This window comes from Cynocephalus volans, chromosome 6, assembly GCF_027409185.1.
Source record: "Cynocephalus volans isolate mCynVol1 chromosome 6, mCynVol1.pri, whole genome shotgun sequence".
In the NCBI taxonomy this organism is placed as follows: Eukaryota; Metazoa; Chordata; class Mammalia; order Dermoptera; family Cynocephalidae; genus Cynocephalus; species Cynocephalus volans.
The window spans coordinates 51781273-51802475 of NC_084465.1; the positions used below are offsets into that span (position 1 = coordinate 51781273).

The 21203-nt window shown below is 37.8% G+C and overlaps 1 protein-coding gene across 2 annotated transcripts in view; it reads right to left on the bottom strand.

Annotated features, from left to right (window-relative positions):
- The window catches only part of GSAP (gamma-secretase activating protein), an 85531-nt gene that overhangs the window by 49975 nt on the left and 14353 nt on the right, over nt 1–21203 (bottom strand). For both annotated transcript variants that reach the window (XM_063099440.1, XM_063099439.1), the window contains 9 exons: nt 18900–18969; nt 18538–18591; nt 13230–13318; nt 9399–9468; nt 8227–8276; nt 4723–4827; nt 4439–4498; nt 3386–3429; nt 2392–2477 (listed from right to left, as the gene is read on the bottom strand). In XM_063099440.1, the coding sequence (XP_062955510.1) occupies nt 2392–2477; nt 3386–3429; nt 4439–4498; nt 4723–4827; nt 8227–8276; nt 9399–9468; nt 13230–13318; nt 18538–18591; nt 18900–18969 (628 nt within the window). The remainder of the gene's footprint in view (nt 1–2391; nt 2478–3385; nt 3430–4438; nt 4499–4722; nt 4828–8226; nt 8277–9398; nt 9469–13229; nt 13319–18537; nt 18592–18899; nt 18970–21203) is intronic.

A 21203-nucleotide genomic window follows, 5' to 3' on the forward strand; every position in this document is an offset into this window, starting at 1 on the left:
TGTAAATAATATGATTATTTGAAGTAAAAAAAGAGCTGCAATAAACATGGGAGTGCAGGTATCCATTCAACATGATGATTCCCATTTATTTGGGTATATTCCCAGCAGTGGAATAGCTGGGTCATATGGTAGATCTACCTGAGGTTGTTTGAGAAACCACCATACCATTTTCCATATGGCTGCACCATTTTATAGTCCCACCAACAGTGTAGGAGGGATCCCCTTTCTCCACATCCTCGCCAGCATTTATTATTCTCAGTCTTTTGGATATTAGCCAGCCTAACTGGAGTGAGATGGTATCTCAATGTGGTTTTGATTTGTATTTCCCAGATGCTGAGTGATGTTGAGCATTTTTTCATGTGTCTGTTGGCTATTCACATGTCTTCTTTTAAGAAATGCCTATTCAGCTCCTTTGCTCATTTTTAAAACAGGTTTCTTGTTTTTTTGCTGTTAAGTTGTTTGAGTTCCTTATATATTCTGGATATTCTTTGTTGGATGCATACTTTGCAAATTCTCCCACTCTATTTGACGCATTTTCACTCACTTCTTTTGCTGTGCAGAAGCCTTTTAGTTTGATATAATCCCATCTGTTTATTTTTCCTTTGGTTGCCTGTGCTTGCCTCTGTACTCCCATGTTTTTTGCTGCTTTATTTACAATAGCCAAGAGTTGGAACCAGCCTTAATGCCCATCATCGGACAAATGGATAAGAAAAATGCGGTATTTCTACACAATGGAATACTACTATGCAATAAAAAAAAGAACAAAATACTACCATTCACAGCAATATGGATGAACTTAGAGAAAATTATGTTAAGTGAATAAGCGAGGCACAGAAAGAGAAATACCACATTCTCACTTATATGAGGGAGCTGATAAAAATAAATAAAATAGAAAAAAAAAAGACAACAATCACAATAATTCCTTGAACTTGATAGGAGAACTGATACGATGTTGATTGGTAAAGGGCCATGAAAATCAACTACATTGTATAATGATAAATTTTAAAAATAAAGTAAAAAAAAAAATTAAAAGGTGCATGGAGGTTCATTATATTCTTGAACTTTTTGTTATGCTTGAGCATTCTCGAAATTAATTGTTATAATAAGAAATAAAAATCTTCAATGACTTCTCAGAACTCTTAGGATAAAATCTGAAATCCTTCCATGATCCACAAGGCTTTACAGAGTCAGCCCCTGCCCACCTCTCCCCCTTGTTCACTCTACTTCAGTCACATTGGTCTTAGTTCATACACATCCTTCATGTCTCAACTGAAATATCTTCCTTTCCTCCTATCTTTCGCTTTCTTCCTTGAACTACAAGATTGGTTTATGGAGGGACTCATGTGGCTGAGGCAGACCAGGGACAGATTATGGAGAAGGGGAAAAGGGGACAATTTTCAGGACTAGGATAGAATGGGATAAAATGTCTTGGAGGGAGGGAGAAACAAGGACGGACAGGCTGAACTAGAACATATCTGAGGATACTAGTGTCTTCTATTAAGCCTCTATCATACACTCTCGTAGCTTCCTATAATTCTCATAACACTTATCATAATTCTCTGTAAATACTATGTGTGCACTTTTGTAATGTCTAAAACCCACACCAGATAGTAACCTCTATACTTATAAAGATTAGGTCTATTTTTCTATCATTGTATCTCAAATACTCAGCAAACAGTACATGTTCAGTAAGTATTGGCTTAATGGGTGAATACCACATAATTTGGCTTTAAAGGAATGCAATATTAGTTCAAGTGCTACTCAATTCAAGTAGTAATTGTGCTTGGGATCAAGTTGAGAATATTAAAAATGGCTGCTATATTTAGTTATTAGAACTGATTATTTAGATGATTAAGGTTAATGACTTTTTACAGCAGATTTATTGAATGTAATCACATTCATCTCCTCTCATTTTCAGGTAATCCTTTGTTTCTCCACTTTCTATATCTACAATAAAAAAGTGTTAAGAGACAGAATATTGTACATTAATACTTTATGTCAAGCTCTGATTGTTAGATCAGTAGATTATAGCATGGCTTTTAAAGCTAGGTACATGGGTTTAGAACCCAACACATCAGTAAGCCTAACACAGAAAGCATCAGGTGAGAAAATGTCAATTGATTAAATATGAATCCATCTCCTCTATTAGAATGATATAAATAATACCCATTAGCACAATAACCCTGCTGACTGTGGCTTCTTTCATACAGATGGCACATGTATAAAATTAGTAGAGAAGATAATTTGATATATGAAAATCCACATGATCAGCTATATAAGAATGTGGCCCTGTTATATTTCATTTTCAGGATCCATACAGCTAAACAATAACTAGATTTTGTATAGAACAAATATAGTTGAATAACTTGATAAATACCACCCTAGTTCTACCTGTATGGTTGGTAAAAACACACAGAGTCGGGTATTTGGATAATTCTTCTTGGTCTTGACGATAATCATATCCAAAGTTGACAAGTCTAAAAACAAAGAATAAGAAATTACAGAATGCATTTTAAAATACATTCCCTCGTAAAGGATGTGAGCAACCACTATAATATACCCACAGAAGTAGAAACATTTCCCTGAGATATTTAAGTAGATAACTTTACTTGGGTTAATAAATTCTGTAATTTTTAAAAAAAATACATGGCACATAAATGTCATTGGATTAGCAACAGAGAAAAAAGTTTATTTACATGTTTTAACTTACATCTTTATAGCTTTATTCTGATTTAGAGTAATACATCTACTACCTTTCAAAATAAATGAACAACTAAATGTTCATCTATGGTAAAATAAAGCTACTGAAATATACAACACTTTATCATTAATTCAGGAAGACTTTCATTTCTTCTATGTGTTGATGATCTTGTATTTATTTTTTCAAAAGTGTCTATTTTTACTATACGTAAAGCAGTCTGGAAGAAGAGAAAATCTTGCCTTTTGTGTTAAAGAGAAAACCGAAAAAAAGTAAAGCAACAGATTCAGCTGAGCTATAAGTGGTTTGACCTGTGACATCCTCTTTGATGGCAACAAGAAAAGGGTGTTGGTGGTTGATTCTAACTGTAGCAGAGAGCTGACTCACTGAATCCTTTTATTTAATCACAGAGAGAAGAGCACTTCCACACATCAAAATAGAGATACCCTAAAGAAATAAATGGCTCAGAAAATCAATACAATTGACTTTACATGTAAAATCCTGCTTAATAACATTGTTTATATTCCCTAAAGAGAACAGGAATACTTTAAAAGACACACACACACACACACACTCACACAGAATATCCACCTGTCCTTTTATCTGCATACTATGGATTAGGAATAAATATAATAATTTTGCCCGTAAGTGACTATAAAAATTAGTAACAAAATATGAATAACTTACTTCAGTCCTGAGTCACTTAATGCTATGTCCAAGGGTGCTTCAAACTGCCAAAACAAAGCAGGAGAAAATGAACCCCCAAAATGACAATAAGCGATGACAGTTCTGAAACCCAGAGGGAACCTGACGGTGCTGTGTTTGCCTAACGATGAAGAGCCCATTGAGCCATCATTATCCTTAGAGGTTATATCCAGAGCCACAGCACAGAAAGTCCACTGGGAATATTCTCAATTCACCTACAGTCACAAGTTTGATGTATATTTATTTTTTAAGGAGCTAATGCTTGGCAAACTTTGCCTTGGATCTCAATATCATAAATAGGTTGTATAATAGGCTAATTGTAAGCAGTAGTCTTTTATGAGACACAGACAAGCAAGGAAGGAAGGAAGGGACAGTAGGAGAGCCAAAAAAAGAAAGAGGGCAGTAAGGGTAAATGAAACTCCTGTCATGGTATGATACAAATCTGTATCAGATACCAACATTATTCCTAATCAAGAAGAATAACGTGCTGTCCCATCACAGATAAAGATATTAGTGACTTCTCGCCACAAGGCTAACACTCCAAATAGCTTTTCTAGGAGTAATGCTAGATTTTTACTAAACATAATCCTCTCATTGTTTTTTTTTCCTTATTCCCTAATCCATCATCCTCACAAGCCTTTTAGGATCAAATAACTTACGACCACTTAAAGCTATCTACTACAGACCACACCTATTACCTCCTGCTAATCCCCACTCTAACACTTGCTTCTTTAAAGGCACTCAGTCAGTGGAGATTTCATGTGTGTGCTCTTCTAATCACTTATATTAATTGCATTTGTTATAGAGTTGAAACCTTGAGACGGCAAGAAGTATTTTACTTGCTCATGCAAGTGACTAACACAACATCAAGAATGCCAAAATGCTGTTTATTATAATGCTGTTTATATATCAAAAGGTGATGGGTTTAGATGCCCCTACCAGCCAGCTGCTACAAAAAAAGTTGGGAGGAGGGGAGAAAGAGAGAAGACAACGTGTTGTAAAATTTTCTGTAGCCTGATCATTCTCTGGACTTACCATTAACTTAAAGCTTCCATCAGCATAAAACTGGATGCATTTTAAGATACTCCTTGATTTCTAAAAGAGAAAAAGAATGATATATTACAAAAAAAAGGTAAAAAAACACTAGAAAAAGAAAGCAACGAAAAAGCAAATAGTAAGTAAACCTTTTCATTATTTTTTTATAAACCTTCATTGACTGCTCCCATTAATGAAAATGTAGTGATTAATAAATTGTGGTATTGATAATGTCAAAATCAAATTGTTCCTATAAAAAGCAATGCCCACGGTCTAGTCTTTACCTTCAAGTCAATGTAGTATAATCTCTGCTCTGACATATCCCACTGAGCCCAAACAAAATCCTCTGCTATTCTATCTCTTGGGAGATGGCCAGAATTTTTAATCACCTAAAGAGACAAAAAGATTTTATAATAATTATTTTAAAGAACACATCTGGAATTCATTTTTTTGCATATCCTAATTTTCTGATACAAGTAAATATTTTTGTTTATTTTTAGCAGCTCCACCACATCCAACACACACACAGAGGGTCTTTCCAGAAAAGTTTTAAGACACCATTTCATTACTTCCTCCTCCCAAACACTTTATTGCATACTATTTCATTCTTGTTGCTATTTTGACAGGCTGGGGCTGTGGAAAGCAAGACCACACCTACCACAAATCAATAGCTGCATTAACAGAAGATTTAGAACTTCCTATCCTGGACATAACCCCCCCAGTCAGGCCTCTGCAGACAAGAAACCTTTACTACCAAAGACAGAGGCTGTGATATCAAGGAAAAACTCAGGCATGGAAGGGGCAAGTTCCAGGCAATGACCCCAGTTTGGCTATAAACCAACACGTGACTTTGGGCAAGCTTCTTACCTTTATGTCTTCCACAATGAGTATGGTGATATTGCCCTTCTCTCAGAAGTACTTACCTACTTATCTTTCAACACCTGACTTAGGCATTACCTCCTGCAAAAAGCCTTCCTGCACCTCCCCAGATGAGGGCAAAGCTCCTTGCCCTCTGTATTCCTATGCTGCTTTGGCATGCTTATGTTACAGTTAGACTTCGATTAATGCTGTACGTCTCCCCCAATCAGTATGCACTGTTCTATTCACCTTTATATTTTCAATGTCTTGAGTTTCTGGCATGTAAAAGTACCCAAGGAATGCTTGTTCAGAATAAAGAAAATGAGACATGTGCAAGAGTAAATTGTCAAGGATATTACAAGTGTAAGATATGTTTACTAAGTAACAGAAAGAAAGAACTATAGAGTTTTACAATCAGAAGACTCCAGGAGATTCCAGAAACCATCTAATTCAACCCCTCTACAGGTGAAAAAGCTGAGGCCCAGAGAGATTACATTAGACTGCACAGTTAGCTCAGCAAGGCCTGGAGTCCCAGTGTCCTGGCACCCTGCCAGTGCCCTTTCAGCACATCAGCTGACCTCTCAACTCGACAGAGGAGTAAAGAATTCATTTTCTCAAAATGCTTATCAAGCAAAATTAATCTACTTTGAGACAGGTGAGTAAAGAATAAAGACAGGTAGAAAAATTGAGGAAGAAAGGGAATATCAGAATGGTCCATATTCATTCCTAAACCCTCTCTAATCCTAACAGGGATTTCTCCACCAAGGCTAACTTGGAACTTGAGGGAGATGCATGGCATAGAGTCATATACCTGTATTTCTTGCTTGCACAGGTCCATTACATGTAGGCCAGAGGAAAGTGATGCTGGAGAAAAGATCCAAGAGTATCTATCTGTCTAAACATTGGGCAATACTCCCATTTTCCCGAAGTTTGTTAGTTTGTGGTAGATTTGTGAACACTTCCAGGTAAAGGTATATGCTGACAAGAACATGGGCCTTACAGTGTAGCATACCCAGGTTCAAATCTCAATTCTGTCCCTCTCTAGAGTTACTTCACCTCTGAGTCTTGGTGGCTGTCTTCTCTGTAAAAATAGGGGTAACTGTAATAGCATGTCTATCATGCAACAATGTTGTGAAAAATATGTGGAATTGCATACTGCTGTAAGAAGCTATCATCTAAGCCTTTAAGACTGAGGACAGAAGTGCCTCTCAGAAGAGCACATGTGGATGAAGGATGCGAAGGCTGCATGGTCTTGGCTGGTAGAATCCGTTCTGGGCTACTGACAAGTGTCCCCTCCCATCACTCTTCCCATAGTCTCTCTCATCTCCTAAACCCTCTTCTAACCAGCCAGTTCTGTCTATATTCATTCCCAGTTCTTGACCCAAGCTGTTTATTTAACTTTCTCAATTCTCATCGCTGGCTTTGGGCTTCACCCTCTTCTGACTCCCAGCCCTGTTCTTGTAATCCCATTCACTTAGCCACAGGTGGCCTAGAGCTCCAGCCACACACTTTCTCCTGGTCATTTTTCATCCAGGCTTTCAACAGCCAATACATAATTAATAAGTGCTATTTTCTATTTCAATTTTGTTCACACAACTTTAAAATCTTCAGAGAAACACTAAAATCTTCAGAGAAAGACTTTTGATGCGGTCTACTTAAATACTGAAGGAAATCATTTTTTTAATATCAATTATATATTAATACCTCATACAAATTTATCAAGAAAAAAATCAGTTGAATAGATAAGGATGTAACTACATAATTTTTGGAAAAGCAAATCAAATAGTCAATAAGCATTTGAGAAGATGCTTTAATTCACTAACATTTAGGGAAATATAGGCTAAGATAATATCAACTTACATCCATCAAACTGGAAATTTTTAAAAAGGTAAATGCACCTATAATAGTATGGACAGAGGGAAAGGTTACTCTCATACTTTGTGTATTATACTTTCGATCATTAGAAGTTTTTTGGAAAGCAAGCTGGCAAAAATTTGTTAAAATTTATTAAATACATATGCCCATCAACTCAACAATCCATTCCTGAGGATTCAGCCCTCCAGAATATAAGTACCAATATGTAAAGCTATAGACAAAAAAATTTTGAGATAATTTATAATGTAAACCAAACAAAAACAAAAAATTGGCAATCAAGCAAATGTTCACCCATGGTAGAATGGTTGAAAAATTATGGACAACCCTAGCAGGGACTATTATGTACTTCTAAAGAGAACGAATTGGAGCCATTCTAGTTGACATGTAGGTAATTCCACAAAGTTGAATGAGGAAGGAATGAATAATAAACAAACCTCTGGGTGTGTCGGGGTGGGGGTGGTAGGAGATATATAAGAATGGAGAAAAGCATGAAAGGATACATACCAGGTTGTGAACAAAAGTAACAGGTGAAAAGGAAAGGGAGATGTAGAAAACAAGCAAAAGAAAAATGAAATTACACTATATAAAACCCCAGCATATATGTTATGATCCCATTTGTTATATATGTATATATGTATATATGCATAAAAATTAGAAAAAAAGTTATATCTTTAATAACCTCTAGGGATACTTCTGATATATTAAGTAAAAATCAAACACAAAAGCAGCAGGTAAATGTATATGATTCTACTTTGGTAAAAACAATTGAATCCCCATATATGTCCATCTAACCTTGTATGGGTTTGGTAAAAGCTGTGGAAAGACTTGCACAAGTCCATTATTAGTTACCTCAGAACATGAGAGATAAAGGAGATAATTAACTCCTTCGTGTTTGTATTGTTTCACATGTTACAACATAACATCTATAATTTGAAAGACATCAAATAAAATGTTATGTATCAGTAACATTAATCTGTCTTTAACAGTCTATAAATGTAGCTCTTTGGCAGGGGGTGGAGGGTACTCTGAAGAAGAAAGGAATTTCAAATCTTTACCACTCTATTTCCGTCTTCTTGGGTGACTTGGATATAAAATTGCTCAATATCTTTAAAAAAAGAAACAAACAAACAAAAAGATAATTTAGCCTTCAGAAAAAACATGACTAGACTTTTCACCGAACAGTTGTGAAAAAATTTTTATAAAAACAATGCAGATTAAACAACTGGATGCAAAACAATATAATCACAGACAGTAATCTCACAATAGATATTTACACACACACAGCCCACACACACTTTTCTCCATCCTGTCTTTACAGTCTATTTTAAGTCCTGCATTTACTCCATTCAACATCGACAATACATGAAGCATTTAGCTCTTCTGCTCCCCTGGGTTCCTTCAACAAGTGTTTGCCACCCCTGGTATCATCAGCCTTATACAGAGCTAACAAGGGCTCATTCAGCAGGGTTTATCTTCAACTTCCAAACACCAAACACTTACTTGTATGAACATATCAGATAGAAAGGTCATTACACAAGATACCTGGGGAGGCATTTTTATCTTCTACCCATTCTAGTTACAGAAATGTGAGACAGAAAATTGAGCAGGAACGTAGGGAGTGAAAACAAACCTAACCCTTCAAGCCTGTCCTAACTATAAATCAACAATTCCATCTTATAACATGAAAGACAGCTTACTAAATAAGTTCCATCAGTGAATTCTGTCCTTCCCCTCCCCTCTACAAACTTAAAAATATCGTGAAAGGACATAACCTTTCACATCCCAATCTTATTTGCCTCTACCTGAATTTGGCCAAGTTAGTATGTGTTTTTAAGTTCTGCCACAGAATTCTACTAGCTACTAAAGGCTTCCCCTCTTTCCATCCAAGACTCTCTCCTTATATCATAGTTATCCACTGTGACAGACACCCTAAAGAAGGATGGACCAAAGAAGGTAGAAATGACCTGCACATAACGGAACTGGAAATCTATGTATGCAAGAACCCATCATTCCCAGGATGAGGAAACTGAGCAGAGCCTGAGGGAACACCACTTGGAGGCCAAAGGAAAAGCCCTTCCACAGGAATTCTAGGTCTCAAATGAACATCAGAGGTCAGTAGACCCTTGACAATGGCAAGCGCATATACAGAAGACTGATGTCCCACACTTCATTAGGAGACTACGTGCCATTCATTAAGTCCCTGTATACTACATAAAGATACACTTACATTTCTCTTCTGAAATCAGTAACAGATGGTTCTCTGGAAGAGGCTGACTTTCAACATGTGGATAGAGGAACTGTAAAAAGGAAATCAATCAAAATTACAAGTAACTATCTTGCTTACACATATATTTCAAAAGTTGTACTTGATCACTATACCACTACATACCATGGAAGACACTGGAAACCACAGAATAGTTTAGAGGAATCACATGCACACACATCACAGCAAAGCAGGCAGGAAAGGGGAACACTGTACAACACTAACATCATTCAAACAATAAGGCTAAAGTTGAAGCATTTCTGGAAATGGTGCTTCCTATTTGGAATATTTCATCCTGAAGCCAATCAGAATGTAAACAACATTTATACAGAATGTTCTATTTCACACACATAAAAAGAGAGTGATTGATATATTTGTTGTGCAACTAAACCAGGCATACAAGTTGAGAGCCAAGTAAACATCCCCACTACAACTTCCAAAGTCCCACATCCAAGAGACAAAGCACAACATAACCAGGGAATTTCCAAGAAACAACAGTGACTCATGGCGTAGCATGTGGTTGATGATTTACAAGCCTCAAAGCACAGAATGACTGCCAATGGGAAGAAAAGGCTTAATCCACCCCATTCCTCCTCCTCTGTGCTCTCCCTTATGGGCCCTGTATATCTGCCCACAGGACAGAGGAGACAACCAGCAGCACAGGCCTGACCCGGTCAACTGTGATAATGTGGGAAACCAGTCATGGGATGACTTCATCTTTCACCATTGAGAAGGCAACTATCAATCAATCATTTCATTCTGTACCATGAAAGACAGCTTACTACATAAGATCCACCACTGAATGTTTTTTGTTTTTCCCCAAAAAACTAAAAAGCATTATAAAAGGATGTAACCCTTTATGTTCCAATTTTATAGTCATCAGCCTCACTAAAACATAAGAAAATTTGATAAAATATATTACCCGGTATCCTAACTTTTCATAATGATAAATTGGAAATAGAACTGGTTGACTTTAAATATTTATGGTAAAGTTCCTCTTTTAGAATTGAAAAACAAAGAACATTAACTATATACTATTCTTCATAGCAATCACTTCAAAATTATAAAATAGACAGCAACGCAGAATTCGGCTAAGAAATAATATAGAGCTAGTCTCATGATTTGTGAAATTGTACACATCAAACAAGATATTTTGTGTACTGGAATTGAGGAAAAGCAGACAAGTGACAGCACATGTATACTGGGAGAACAAATGCTCAGTGTCTCAAAATGAGATGCTGCTACAGGAGATGGTATGGCCTCCCCGGGTCTACAGGGGTGGCAAGGGCCATATCTGCTCAGGAGCGTGACGTGGACTGAGGTGCTGAAAAGCTGTTAACTGCCAACCTCTAAACCTCTGTCCGGCCTTTATGTGGCAATCGGTGAGAATTTTCAAAGTTCCATTTTGGCAGGTGTTATTTTTCTATTATGAGGCAGCACTAGAGCAAGGCCTGGAAGCCAAAAAATAAATATACAACCTTCAGACTCAGCTCTACAAAAGCATTCAGGTGGTCTTTGTAACTATATAGGAATCTTTACAGATGTTATATTTAGGGAAGTATTTACTTTAAATATGGAACTAGACTCTGAGAATTAGTATTTGTCTTTGGGAGGTAAGTAGTATAGTTGTGTAGAGGGCTGTGTAATTACTTACTGGAACTATCTGGAAGAGGCACCTCATGCCGGTAGGAAACTTTCAAAGGGTACCAAGCCCCACCCGTCACTGTCCTGCTGAAAGTCCTGTGTGAAGGTTATCAAGACTGCATATGCAGACCTAGGGAAACACACCACTGGAGAACACCATGGATGTTTTCATAAGAAAAAGGAGATAGATCCCAGGACAAAACCAAAGTCAATAAACAGTGGATGGCATTCCTCTGGGGGGTGGGGATGTGGGGGAGAAGGTGTGGATTTGCTACGAATGGAGGTTTGGAGGAGCAGGGCTAGGAACTGAGATGAGTTCACAGAACAAGGACAGGTTTTACTTTAGGTGGGTGGAGAATTTCCCTTTGGCCTGCAGATGCTGTCATGTGTCACATACTTATAGTTTTTTAATTGAGATAAAATTCACCACTGCAATTTTCAGTAGCTTCTAATATATTCACAATTGTGTGCACCCATGTGCTTTTAAAGCTCTTCCCCTTCCTATGCTCTAATTTCCTTTAGTTGTCCCAATCCTTCAAAAATGTCTCCATCATCCATACAGCCCTAGGGGAGATGCTGAGGAAACCAAAAGAACAGGCCAGACAGGGGAAGTGCGCGCTGTCCCCCATTCACCCCTGCACTGATGACAGTGTAGACAGAGTGGTGTCCTGGGGGCAGGAGAATGCAGCTTGGGACCTCTAGGCCAGGCCCTGTCTAGAAGAGAGGAGTGGCCCATAGTGGAGCCAGGAGTAGTGGACAAAATGCACAGTTTGGAAGGGTTGGCTTATGGTGGAGGACCTCTGACAGAGGGGAAACAGCTCCCTCTCCTAACACACGCTGGCTGGAGGCTGGGAGGAGGTGAGGGGAGGAAGAGGCAGATACTTCAGGCGACATATGTTTACTCCAAGTAGCCCAAAAGAAATGATGTTTTGACCCCACAGCAAAATGTCAGATTAGGCAAAGGAAAATTTTGCTCTAGCACTACATGAACACAAAGTCAATTCTTGTTATTTGCAACAGTTATGTTCTATAAAGTCACCACAAACGAACACTGTACACTGAATACCAAACTATTGCTTCTAGGGGAAAGTACAAAAAAAAAAGGTCCCTGCAGGACTCTGGTCATAATATTTTTGTCAACAGATTAATATAACCTTGTTTTATGTGTGTTTCTGTTTAAGGACACCTTATTTAATATATATTGTTGGTTCATTAACATTGAACTCATAACCAACAGAACTGTAACTCACACCTGAATGAAACTAATCCAACTAACACATTTTCTCTGTAAGGCACATCACAGCCTTCTTGCACTTAGGAACACTAGACCGTACTTCAGCAATGCTTGGAGGTCATTTCAAACAGTGAAGTCACCAATAAAAAGCACAAGAATTTGAAAAACATAGCACTAGACCACAAAAACAATACTTGTTTACAGTATGAGAGCTGAAACAAGGCACAAGGTTGACCTGTTCAACCTCAGTTGGGAACGTGCACATCAGGTGACCCAAATGTTTCACCACTCAGCACGTCTGCAAATGACTGGGAAAGCACCATGCGATTAATTTGGGGGTTACAAATAAATTTTAGGAAACAGGAGAGTCCGCAAATACAGAATCTACAAAGAAGGAGGATTAACTGTATCTAGTCTATCTGCATTACATACACAGTGCTTCTGTATCGATTTACAGAGTTGATAAATTCAGGGATTAGTCTTTTAATCATAGATATTTAATCTGGCAACCATATGAATACATTAAATAAACCACCATAAAGCTCACCTTAAGTGTTTTAATATTTGATAATTTATCATGAAAAAATATTACTCTCAGACAAACCGTGGCATAACAGAGTCACAGGAGCTAGGTTTGAGTTCTTAATTTCCATGTTTGTAAAGGAGGAGCTGAATGAATCACATTCGCAATTGCACACAGGTATTGATATTCAACGTGGTACCCCACAGATATGTACAAACATTTATGTTCAATAAAAATTTTTTAAAAAGAAAAGCTGATACTTCCAGCCATACCCATCTACAAGATTACTTTGAAGATTAAATGTGACAATGTGTAAAAGCATATTGTAAACATTTCCTCTAGGTTTCATAACTTTTGATTAATGAGATAAGTTATAAATGACATACTTACTTACCTGTACCCAAATATAGCTATCCACTGCTTTTAGAACCTTCACATTGTTAACAGGGTAGATTTCGACTAACAAAGTTAAACATTTTGATCCTACAGAAAAAAGGAGGCTTTTAGTAATGAAGATCAGAATATCACACATTATCTTTTCCAAAGAAACTAGGAAGAGGAAATTCTGGGTAAATCCCATTATGTTGACTGTAAACTAACAAAACAATTCTACCATCATCATAAATCCCTTGAGGTGACAAACTTAATTCTATTCCCAGTTCCACTCTTCAGGGACATGTGGTGGCTCCTGGACCCCAGGAAAGCAATCAGCCTAGCAAAGGACCTGCCTTCCACACCCTCAGGAGCCCTGAAGCAGATGTATTTTATTATGAAAACCACAGAACAGTCAAAAAAAATGCAAATATAAAAAGAGAAGTCTTTGAGCAGCCCTGAAAACACCAGCAGATACCAGGGGAGACAATTTTCAGGCTATAAAAATTCTTCAGTTTATAGAAAGGAACCACATTTAAAACATAAGTGGCCTCTGAAATAGAAGACTGTATCACCTTGCACTGTCACCAGCAGTGTATGAGGAGTGCCTGACAAACTAGATTCTAATGAGTATCATTCTCCCCCTAAATTATCGTGATTCCACAATTTGCAAATCAGGCACGTCCAAATTTTGAAGATGTAAATGCTACCTATATTATTAGCTATTTCACAAGGAAAAGTATTTTTCTTAAAGTTTGACACTTCGACTTAAAGTTTGACTTTGACACTTCTTAAAACCCAAAATAGATACAGAAAACATCACGAGGGAGAAGTGAATGTGCAGAGTGAGAAGCAAGTCCCCACCCATTTTTTCGCAATATTTAGTATAGCTTCACAGGCCCTCTAGGACTCTAAGTCTAAACAAACAATAAAGTGTCACTCGAATTCTGCAGCACAATGGCAAATATTGTTGGTGCATAAAAACAAACATATTTCTGATGAACATGTTATGGCTGACAGTACCTATCAGTAGGAAAGGGACTTGGTTACCCTCAGGGACTGTGTACAGTGGCACTGATAATGACCCACTTATTTCCTCAGTGTCACATCTGAGCAAATGTCATAAAATACAGCCATTAGGAGGAAGAAGTCCATGGACATGGGCTAGAATGGAGTTACCGCAGATATCCAAATTTAGGCCCAAGGTCCCCCTCCCCCAACATCAAGCGTCAGACGATAAGGGGTTGCCTTATATTTGAGTTCTTATTAAGACTCTAATATGAAATGCTCAACATCACTCAGCATCCGGGAAATGCAAATCAAAACTACACTGAGATACCATCTCACCCCAGTTAGGATGGCTAAAATCCAAAAGACTCTGAACGATAAATGCTGGTGAGGTTGCGGAGAAAAAGGAACTCTCATACATTGTTGGTGGGACTGCAAAATGGTGCAGCCTCTATGGAAAATGGTATGGAGGTTCCTCAAACAATTGCAGATAGATCTGCCATATGACCCAGCTATCCGACTGCTGGCAATATACCCAGAGGAATGGAAAGCATCAAGTCGAAGTTATACCTGTTCCCCAATGTTTATCGCAGCACTCTTTACAATAGCCAAGAGTTGGAACCAGCCCAAGTGTCCATCATCAGATGAGTGGAAACGGAAAATGTGGTATATCTACACAATGGAATACTACTCAGCTATAAAAACGAATGAAATACTGCCATTTGCAACAACATGGATGGACCTTGAGAGAATTATATTAAGTGAAACAAGTCAGGCACAGAAAGAGAAATACCACGTTCTCACTTATTGGTGGGAGCTAAAAATAAATAAATTCACACACACACACACACAAAAAAACCGGGGGGGGGGCGGGGAGAAGACATAACAACTACAATTCCTTGAAGTTGATACGACAAGCAAACAGAAAGGACATTGTTGGGTGGGAGGGGGGAGAGGGAGGAGGGAGGGAGGTTTTGGTAATGGGGAGCAATAATCAGCCACATTGTATATCAACAAAATAAAATTAAGGAAAAAAATAAAAATAAAAATAAAAAGACTCTAATATGAGCAGGTGCTCTCAAAGACTTTATTTTAAATAATAATGTACAATTTGGAAATGGCACAGCAGCTTGGGAATCCATGCCAGTTTTTAATGTTTAAGAAAGTAGGGCTAACTGGTTAGGTCAGTTGGTTAGAACACTGCCTTGTAACACCAAGGTTAAGGTTTCGGATCCTCATACCAGCCAAAAAAACAAAAAGAAAGTAACCTGACAGCATTGATTTAAAAATTTTTTAAAAGACAAAGAATACAAAACAATTTCTGGGAAATGGCCTAGATATCCCTGTAAACATGCCGTGGAGTGACTCATCCTCGACTTGTCTTTTTCTCATACTCTCATCAAATCCAGCAGCCAATCTTGACCAGTGTATCTTCTAAATATACCCAGCTTTCCCCTTACCCTCAGTCTCTCTTCCACACAGCAGCTGCAGTGATCCTTTTACAAAGTCAGTCAGATCACGCCCCTGCTCACTCCCACATTGCTCCCCATTTTACTCAGAGAGAAAGGCAAGTCCTTACAATGGCCTCCTAGGGTCTACATGACACCTAAACCCTATTCCTCCAGCCTCACTTCTTCCCACCCTGCCCCTTGTTCACTCCACTCTAGCCTCACTGACCTCCTCACTACCCTCGAGCAGTGAGTCTACCACGTATAGCCCTGGCCTCAGAGCCTTTGTGCTGTCTACTCTGCCAGAAATGTGCTTTTCCCATGTGCTTGCTTCCTTCCTTCTTTCAGATCTGTTAATACACTCCCCTAGCAGTGTTTCCTAGGACCGTCCCCCAAATAAACTAATTGCACTGTAATCCTTGCCTTGGCATCTACTTATGGGGACACCCAAACTAAGACAAGAAGTTATCTCAGGGGACAGGATTATTCTAGGATCTCTCTAGCCAGGGCTTGGTATGAAGGACTAAGGAGAATGAAACAGGAAAAAAGACTACACCGGTAAACAGGGTATTATCCAATTAGTGACCACTTTTGATCTTAAGCTGCTTGGAGTGTGCCCCAGAAATACTCACTCTGTGGATGGAAAGGGAGTGCATTTATCCTACAGCTCCATGGTCCCCACTGGTCAAACCCCACTGGGTTGCCCTATTGGGCATCATTCCCAACCATAATTTCAGGTTGGACACATGTAGGTAGTAAACAGGTTTTCCCAAAGGCCCTAGGCAGAAAGCAAGAAGTAGGTAGAGTGGTTGAGGTGAGGCACGGTCAGATCACACCTGGGCAGAGCTGGTTATCACCACAGTGGCTGGCATGAATGTGAGTTAAGCTGTAAAGGTATGAGGTATATGATACAATAACTTAAAAACATTCATCCTAATGCTTTTAAAGATGTAAGCTAATAATCACTACAGGTGCATCAAATTTACAAAACTGAACAAGCATACTTGAATAGAATTTAATGTTGTATTCAAATAAAATTTTCCATACAGTTGGCCTAAAAGTACATTTCATAATATACATAATCACTAATCACTACTGTTCTGCATGACCATCAGGAATAGATGGTAAATACCATGTAAAAATTATAGTTACTACTCAGTTTACCAGCATAATAAAGGATTTCTTGGACTAAAAGGATAAGAGGCAAGCAGAATTGGGAGACACAGGGAACAAAGCCAACATTCTGTGTAACGCCCAGCCTCACCATCTTGAGCAACACAGCAGTTAGGACTTTCCCTTATTGGATAAAGAGGTTTATTAGTCCAGGAGGTCAGGGCCATATTCTGATGTCCTTGTTTCAGGGGTCAGAACACCAGCATCCTAGATCATATTTCACTTAAGCATTGCACCTAGCTCTAAGAGCAGCAGAGAATTCTAAGGGGACTGGTAAAATGGGGGCATGTCACAGAAGAGGGAAGGGGCTGTTCTGGTCTCAGTATCTCATGGCAGGGGGAAGGTAAGGATGAATAACACAGATGAGATTTCAGGGACAGCCAACATCTCCCATAAACTCTCTTGCTCAGGTCCCCAAGAAGGTCCCATCAGACTTGGCTCTGGTTCCCTTGCCACCCCCTAAGCTGGCTGTGTGGGGAAATGGGTGTCAGAAGAAGCCCAGGACCGCATTATAAGCCTCATGTGAAAAGAATGTACCAAGGGTTTTTCCATCACATGCAACCACAGGAGAATACATCTGAGTGATATATTCTGTGCTAACAAAAGAAGGCATTTAAGAGCCAAACAAACAGAACAGGTGGAAAGCACCTGAGATCTGAATATACTAAGAGACTAATATGAGATCCACTAGACCAGAGGTTAAAAAAATGGTAGACCACAGGCTGGCTCCAGCCCACAGGTGGTTACCATTGCCTGTGCAGTGTTGTTTTTTGTTTTTTATTTATATTTGAGCCAATATTTACAAATTTGATTTTTACATGAAAGTCCACCCTTATCTTGATAAATTGAAAAAGCTGCCCCTACTGGGCTTACTGCCCCACATGACAACAGAAAGCTAGAGCTGAGCAGTGTCTCCTCTTTGAAGTCCCCCATGAGCCACCTTTATACTACCACTAGTCCCTAATAGCTCTTGAACTCTTTTTGATTGAAGCAGAGAAATATTTCTTGGTTTTTATATTAAAATGGAAACACTCTTTGTTGGTCACTTGATTTTTCTTACAATCAGTCTGCTCCAATTATTTACATGGTCTCTCTGACCACTGTATACATCTGCAATTGAAACCCAGGACTAGACTGAAAGCTCCACAAGAGTGGTCATCATACTTCTCTTACATATTATTGTATCCCCAGCACGATGCACTGTAGGCACTCAATAGTATTGAGTTATGGACAGATAGTTGATATATAATGTTAAAAAAAAAAAGTTGGGGAGGTGGACAGGGGAATATCAGATAGCTAGTAAACAATAAAGTGGGCCTTGGCAAATGAGTAGAATTGATTTTAATTTAGTATTGGTGACTATTCACAATATGTAAGGTATTAGTCAATACTTAACCACATATAAGAAAAAATGGTAATTTTGACTTTCCCAACTTTTACACCAGCTTCTGGCCATATGGTTCTAATGTGTTCTCAGCATTTAGTCTGCAGGTGCTAATTACCATCTTAACACTTCTGCTATTCACTATTATGTCACTTTTTGTGCTTTCCTGTTTACTTGAAAAAATAATTTTAAAAAGTCTTTTTCATGCTTAACGTGACTTTTGCCTTTTCACTATTTTTAAAGATGCTTTAAATCTGACTTAGTAGTGTAATAAATATTCATCTACTAATAGTCACTAAAAAATATAGTTTTATTACCTGGTTGAAGCTCATTCTTTCTTCCTTCTTTAGTAGATTGAACTAAACTTGCAGCTAATGGGAAAAAATATATATCTGTTAGCAACTGATCCATGCAGTAGCTCATTAAAGTTTACCATTTTATACCTGAAATAGATGAGGGCTCAAAGGATCTGCCGGTGGAAGATCAAGGTAGAATATACAACTAATTCTTTTCTGTAGATATATTCTACAGATTATTTCAAACCTAATTTCCCAAGAACATTTTTTCCCAGAAAAATCATTGTTATAATAATCAAATATTGCAAAAAATCCAGTACTTTGGAACTCTTAATAGGTGTAATTCAGTTCTTAACTTGTAGCAATAAAAAAGTTCAACTTACCCAGCAAAGTCCTCTCACTGTTGACAGAACAACTGACAACTTGCAAATCTTTCTCAAAGGCATACAGATGCTATTAAAACAAAATCATTTTTTACTTTGGAGCTTCATATTAACAATTATGTGAATATAAATTCCCATCAAGCTCTATACCAAGTATTAGTGTGGCAAAAATTTTACTAAAGAACCATCAATGAACTAGTTTATCCATGCAGAAACATTCCAGATCATTTTTAAAGAAAAAAGTTTGCCAGACACACAGACCAATGGAACAGAATAGAGAACCCAGAAATAAATTCACACACCTACAGCCAACTGATCTTTGACAAAGATGCCAAGGATATAGATTGGGGAAAAGACATTCTCTTCAGTAAATGATGAAGGAAAACTGGATATAAAGAATGCGACTAGACCCCCTATCTCTCACCATTTACAAAAAGTCAACTCAAAATGGATTAAAGATTTAAATGTAAAACCCAAAACTATGAAACTACTAGATGAAAACATAGGAGAAATGATCCAAGACATGGGGCTGAGCAAGGATTTTTTAAATAAGACTTCGAAAGCACAAGCAATAAAGCATAAATAGACAAGTAGGATTACATCAAATTAAAAAGCTCTTACACAAGGGAAATTTGACAGAGTGAAGAGACAACCTACAGAATGGGAGAAAATATTTGTAAACTATGTATCTGAGGGATTAATAGTAAGAATATATAAGGAACTTAATTCAACAGCAAAAACCCCCCAAATAACCCAACTGAGAAATGGATGAAGGATCTTAATAGACATTTCTCAAAAGAAGACATACAAATGGCCAACGGGCATATGAAAAAATACTCAACATCACTAATCATCAGATAAGTGCAACTCAAGACAACAATGAGATACCAACTCACTCCACTTAGAATGGCTATTATCAAAAAGACAAAACAAGTGTTGGAAGGAAAGGATGTGGAGAAAAGGGAACACTTGCACACTGTTGATGGGAGTGTATACTAGTACAGCCATTATGGAAAACCATATGGAGATTCCCCCAAAAATTAAAAATAGAACTACCATATGAGCCAGCATCCCCACTACTGGGTATATACCCAAAGGAAATGAATTCATTATGTCAGAGATATCTGCACTCTCATGTTTACTGCAGCACTATTCACAATAGCCAAGATGGGAATCAACCTAGTTTTCCAGCAATGGATGAATGAATAAAACAAGCGTGGTGTGTATACACAATGCAATACCATTCAGCCATAAAAAAGAATGAAATTCTGTCATTTGCAGCAACATGAATGGACTTGGAGGTCTTTGTGTTAAGTGAAGTAAACCAGGCACAGAAAGACAAATAACACACAATCTCACTCATGTGTGGAATTATAAAAAAAAAAAAAAGTTGGTATCAGAGACAGAACAGAACAGTGGTTACCAGAAACTGGGGAGGGGAGAAGGGAAAATAGGAAGAGGTTGGCCAACAGGTACAAAATTACAATTAGATAAGAGGAATAAGTTCTGGGTTCCAATGCACAGTAGGATGACTATGGTTAACATTTAAGTTTTGTATATTACAATAGCTAGAGGAGAGGTTTTTGAATGCTTGTGCTACAAATAAATGATTAATGCATGAGGTAACAGACACATAAACCACCCTGACCCAACCATTACACGACATATATGTATCAAAACACCATATTGTATCTCATAAGTATGTACAATTACAATGGGTCAATTAAAAATTTTAATCAAGTTCTAAGTTTGCTTCTGTAGGCCATGTTTGGCACTGAAACTTAGGTATAAGATAAAGCATAGTGCTTAAGAGCACAGACCTAAGAACCAAACTAGACCCAGGTTCAAATCCTGACTCTGCCACTTGCTAGGTGGGTGACTTCAGAAAAATCATTCAACCTCTCTATCCACCCATTAGTAAAGTAGGAATTATAGTACCTATGTCTCATGGCATTGTTAGAAGGATCAAGTGAGAATCTATATGAAGTACTTAATATAACATCTGCCATACATAATAAGCACTCAAATAGTAGCTGTTATAATTACCAAGGTGAGTAAAGTTTTAATCAAATTACACAACTTGTGATATCAGTTATGTCTTAGAGACTGTCACAAGTGAATATCCTATAGGACTCTCATATTTAAAAGACTGGCAGAACAGTCTTCTACATTTAATCATTTTTTCTTCCTTGTCGATGTTTGAAATGTTCGAAGTGTCACAAGATTCCACTTTCTTGAGTATTAAAGGAAATGAGAATGGCCACACAGGAGGAGGATCTGATGTGCAGACTGAGGAACTGGAGA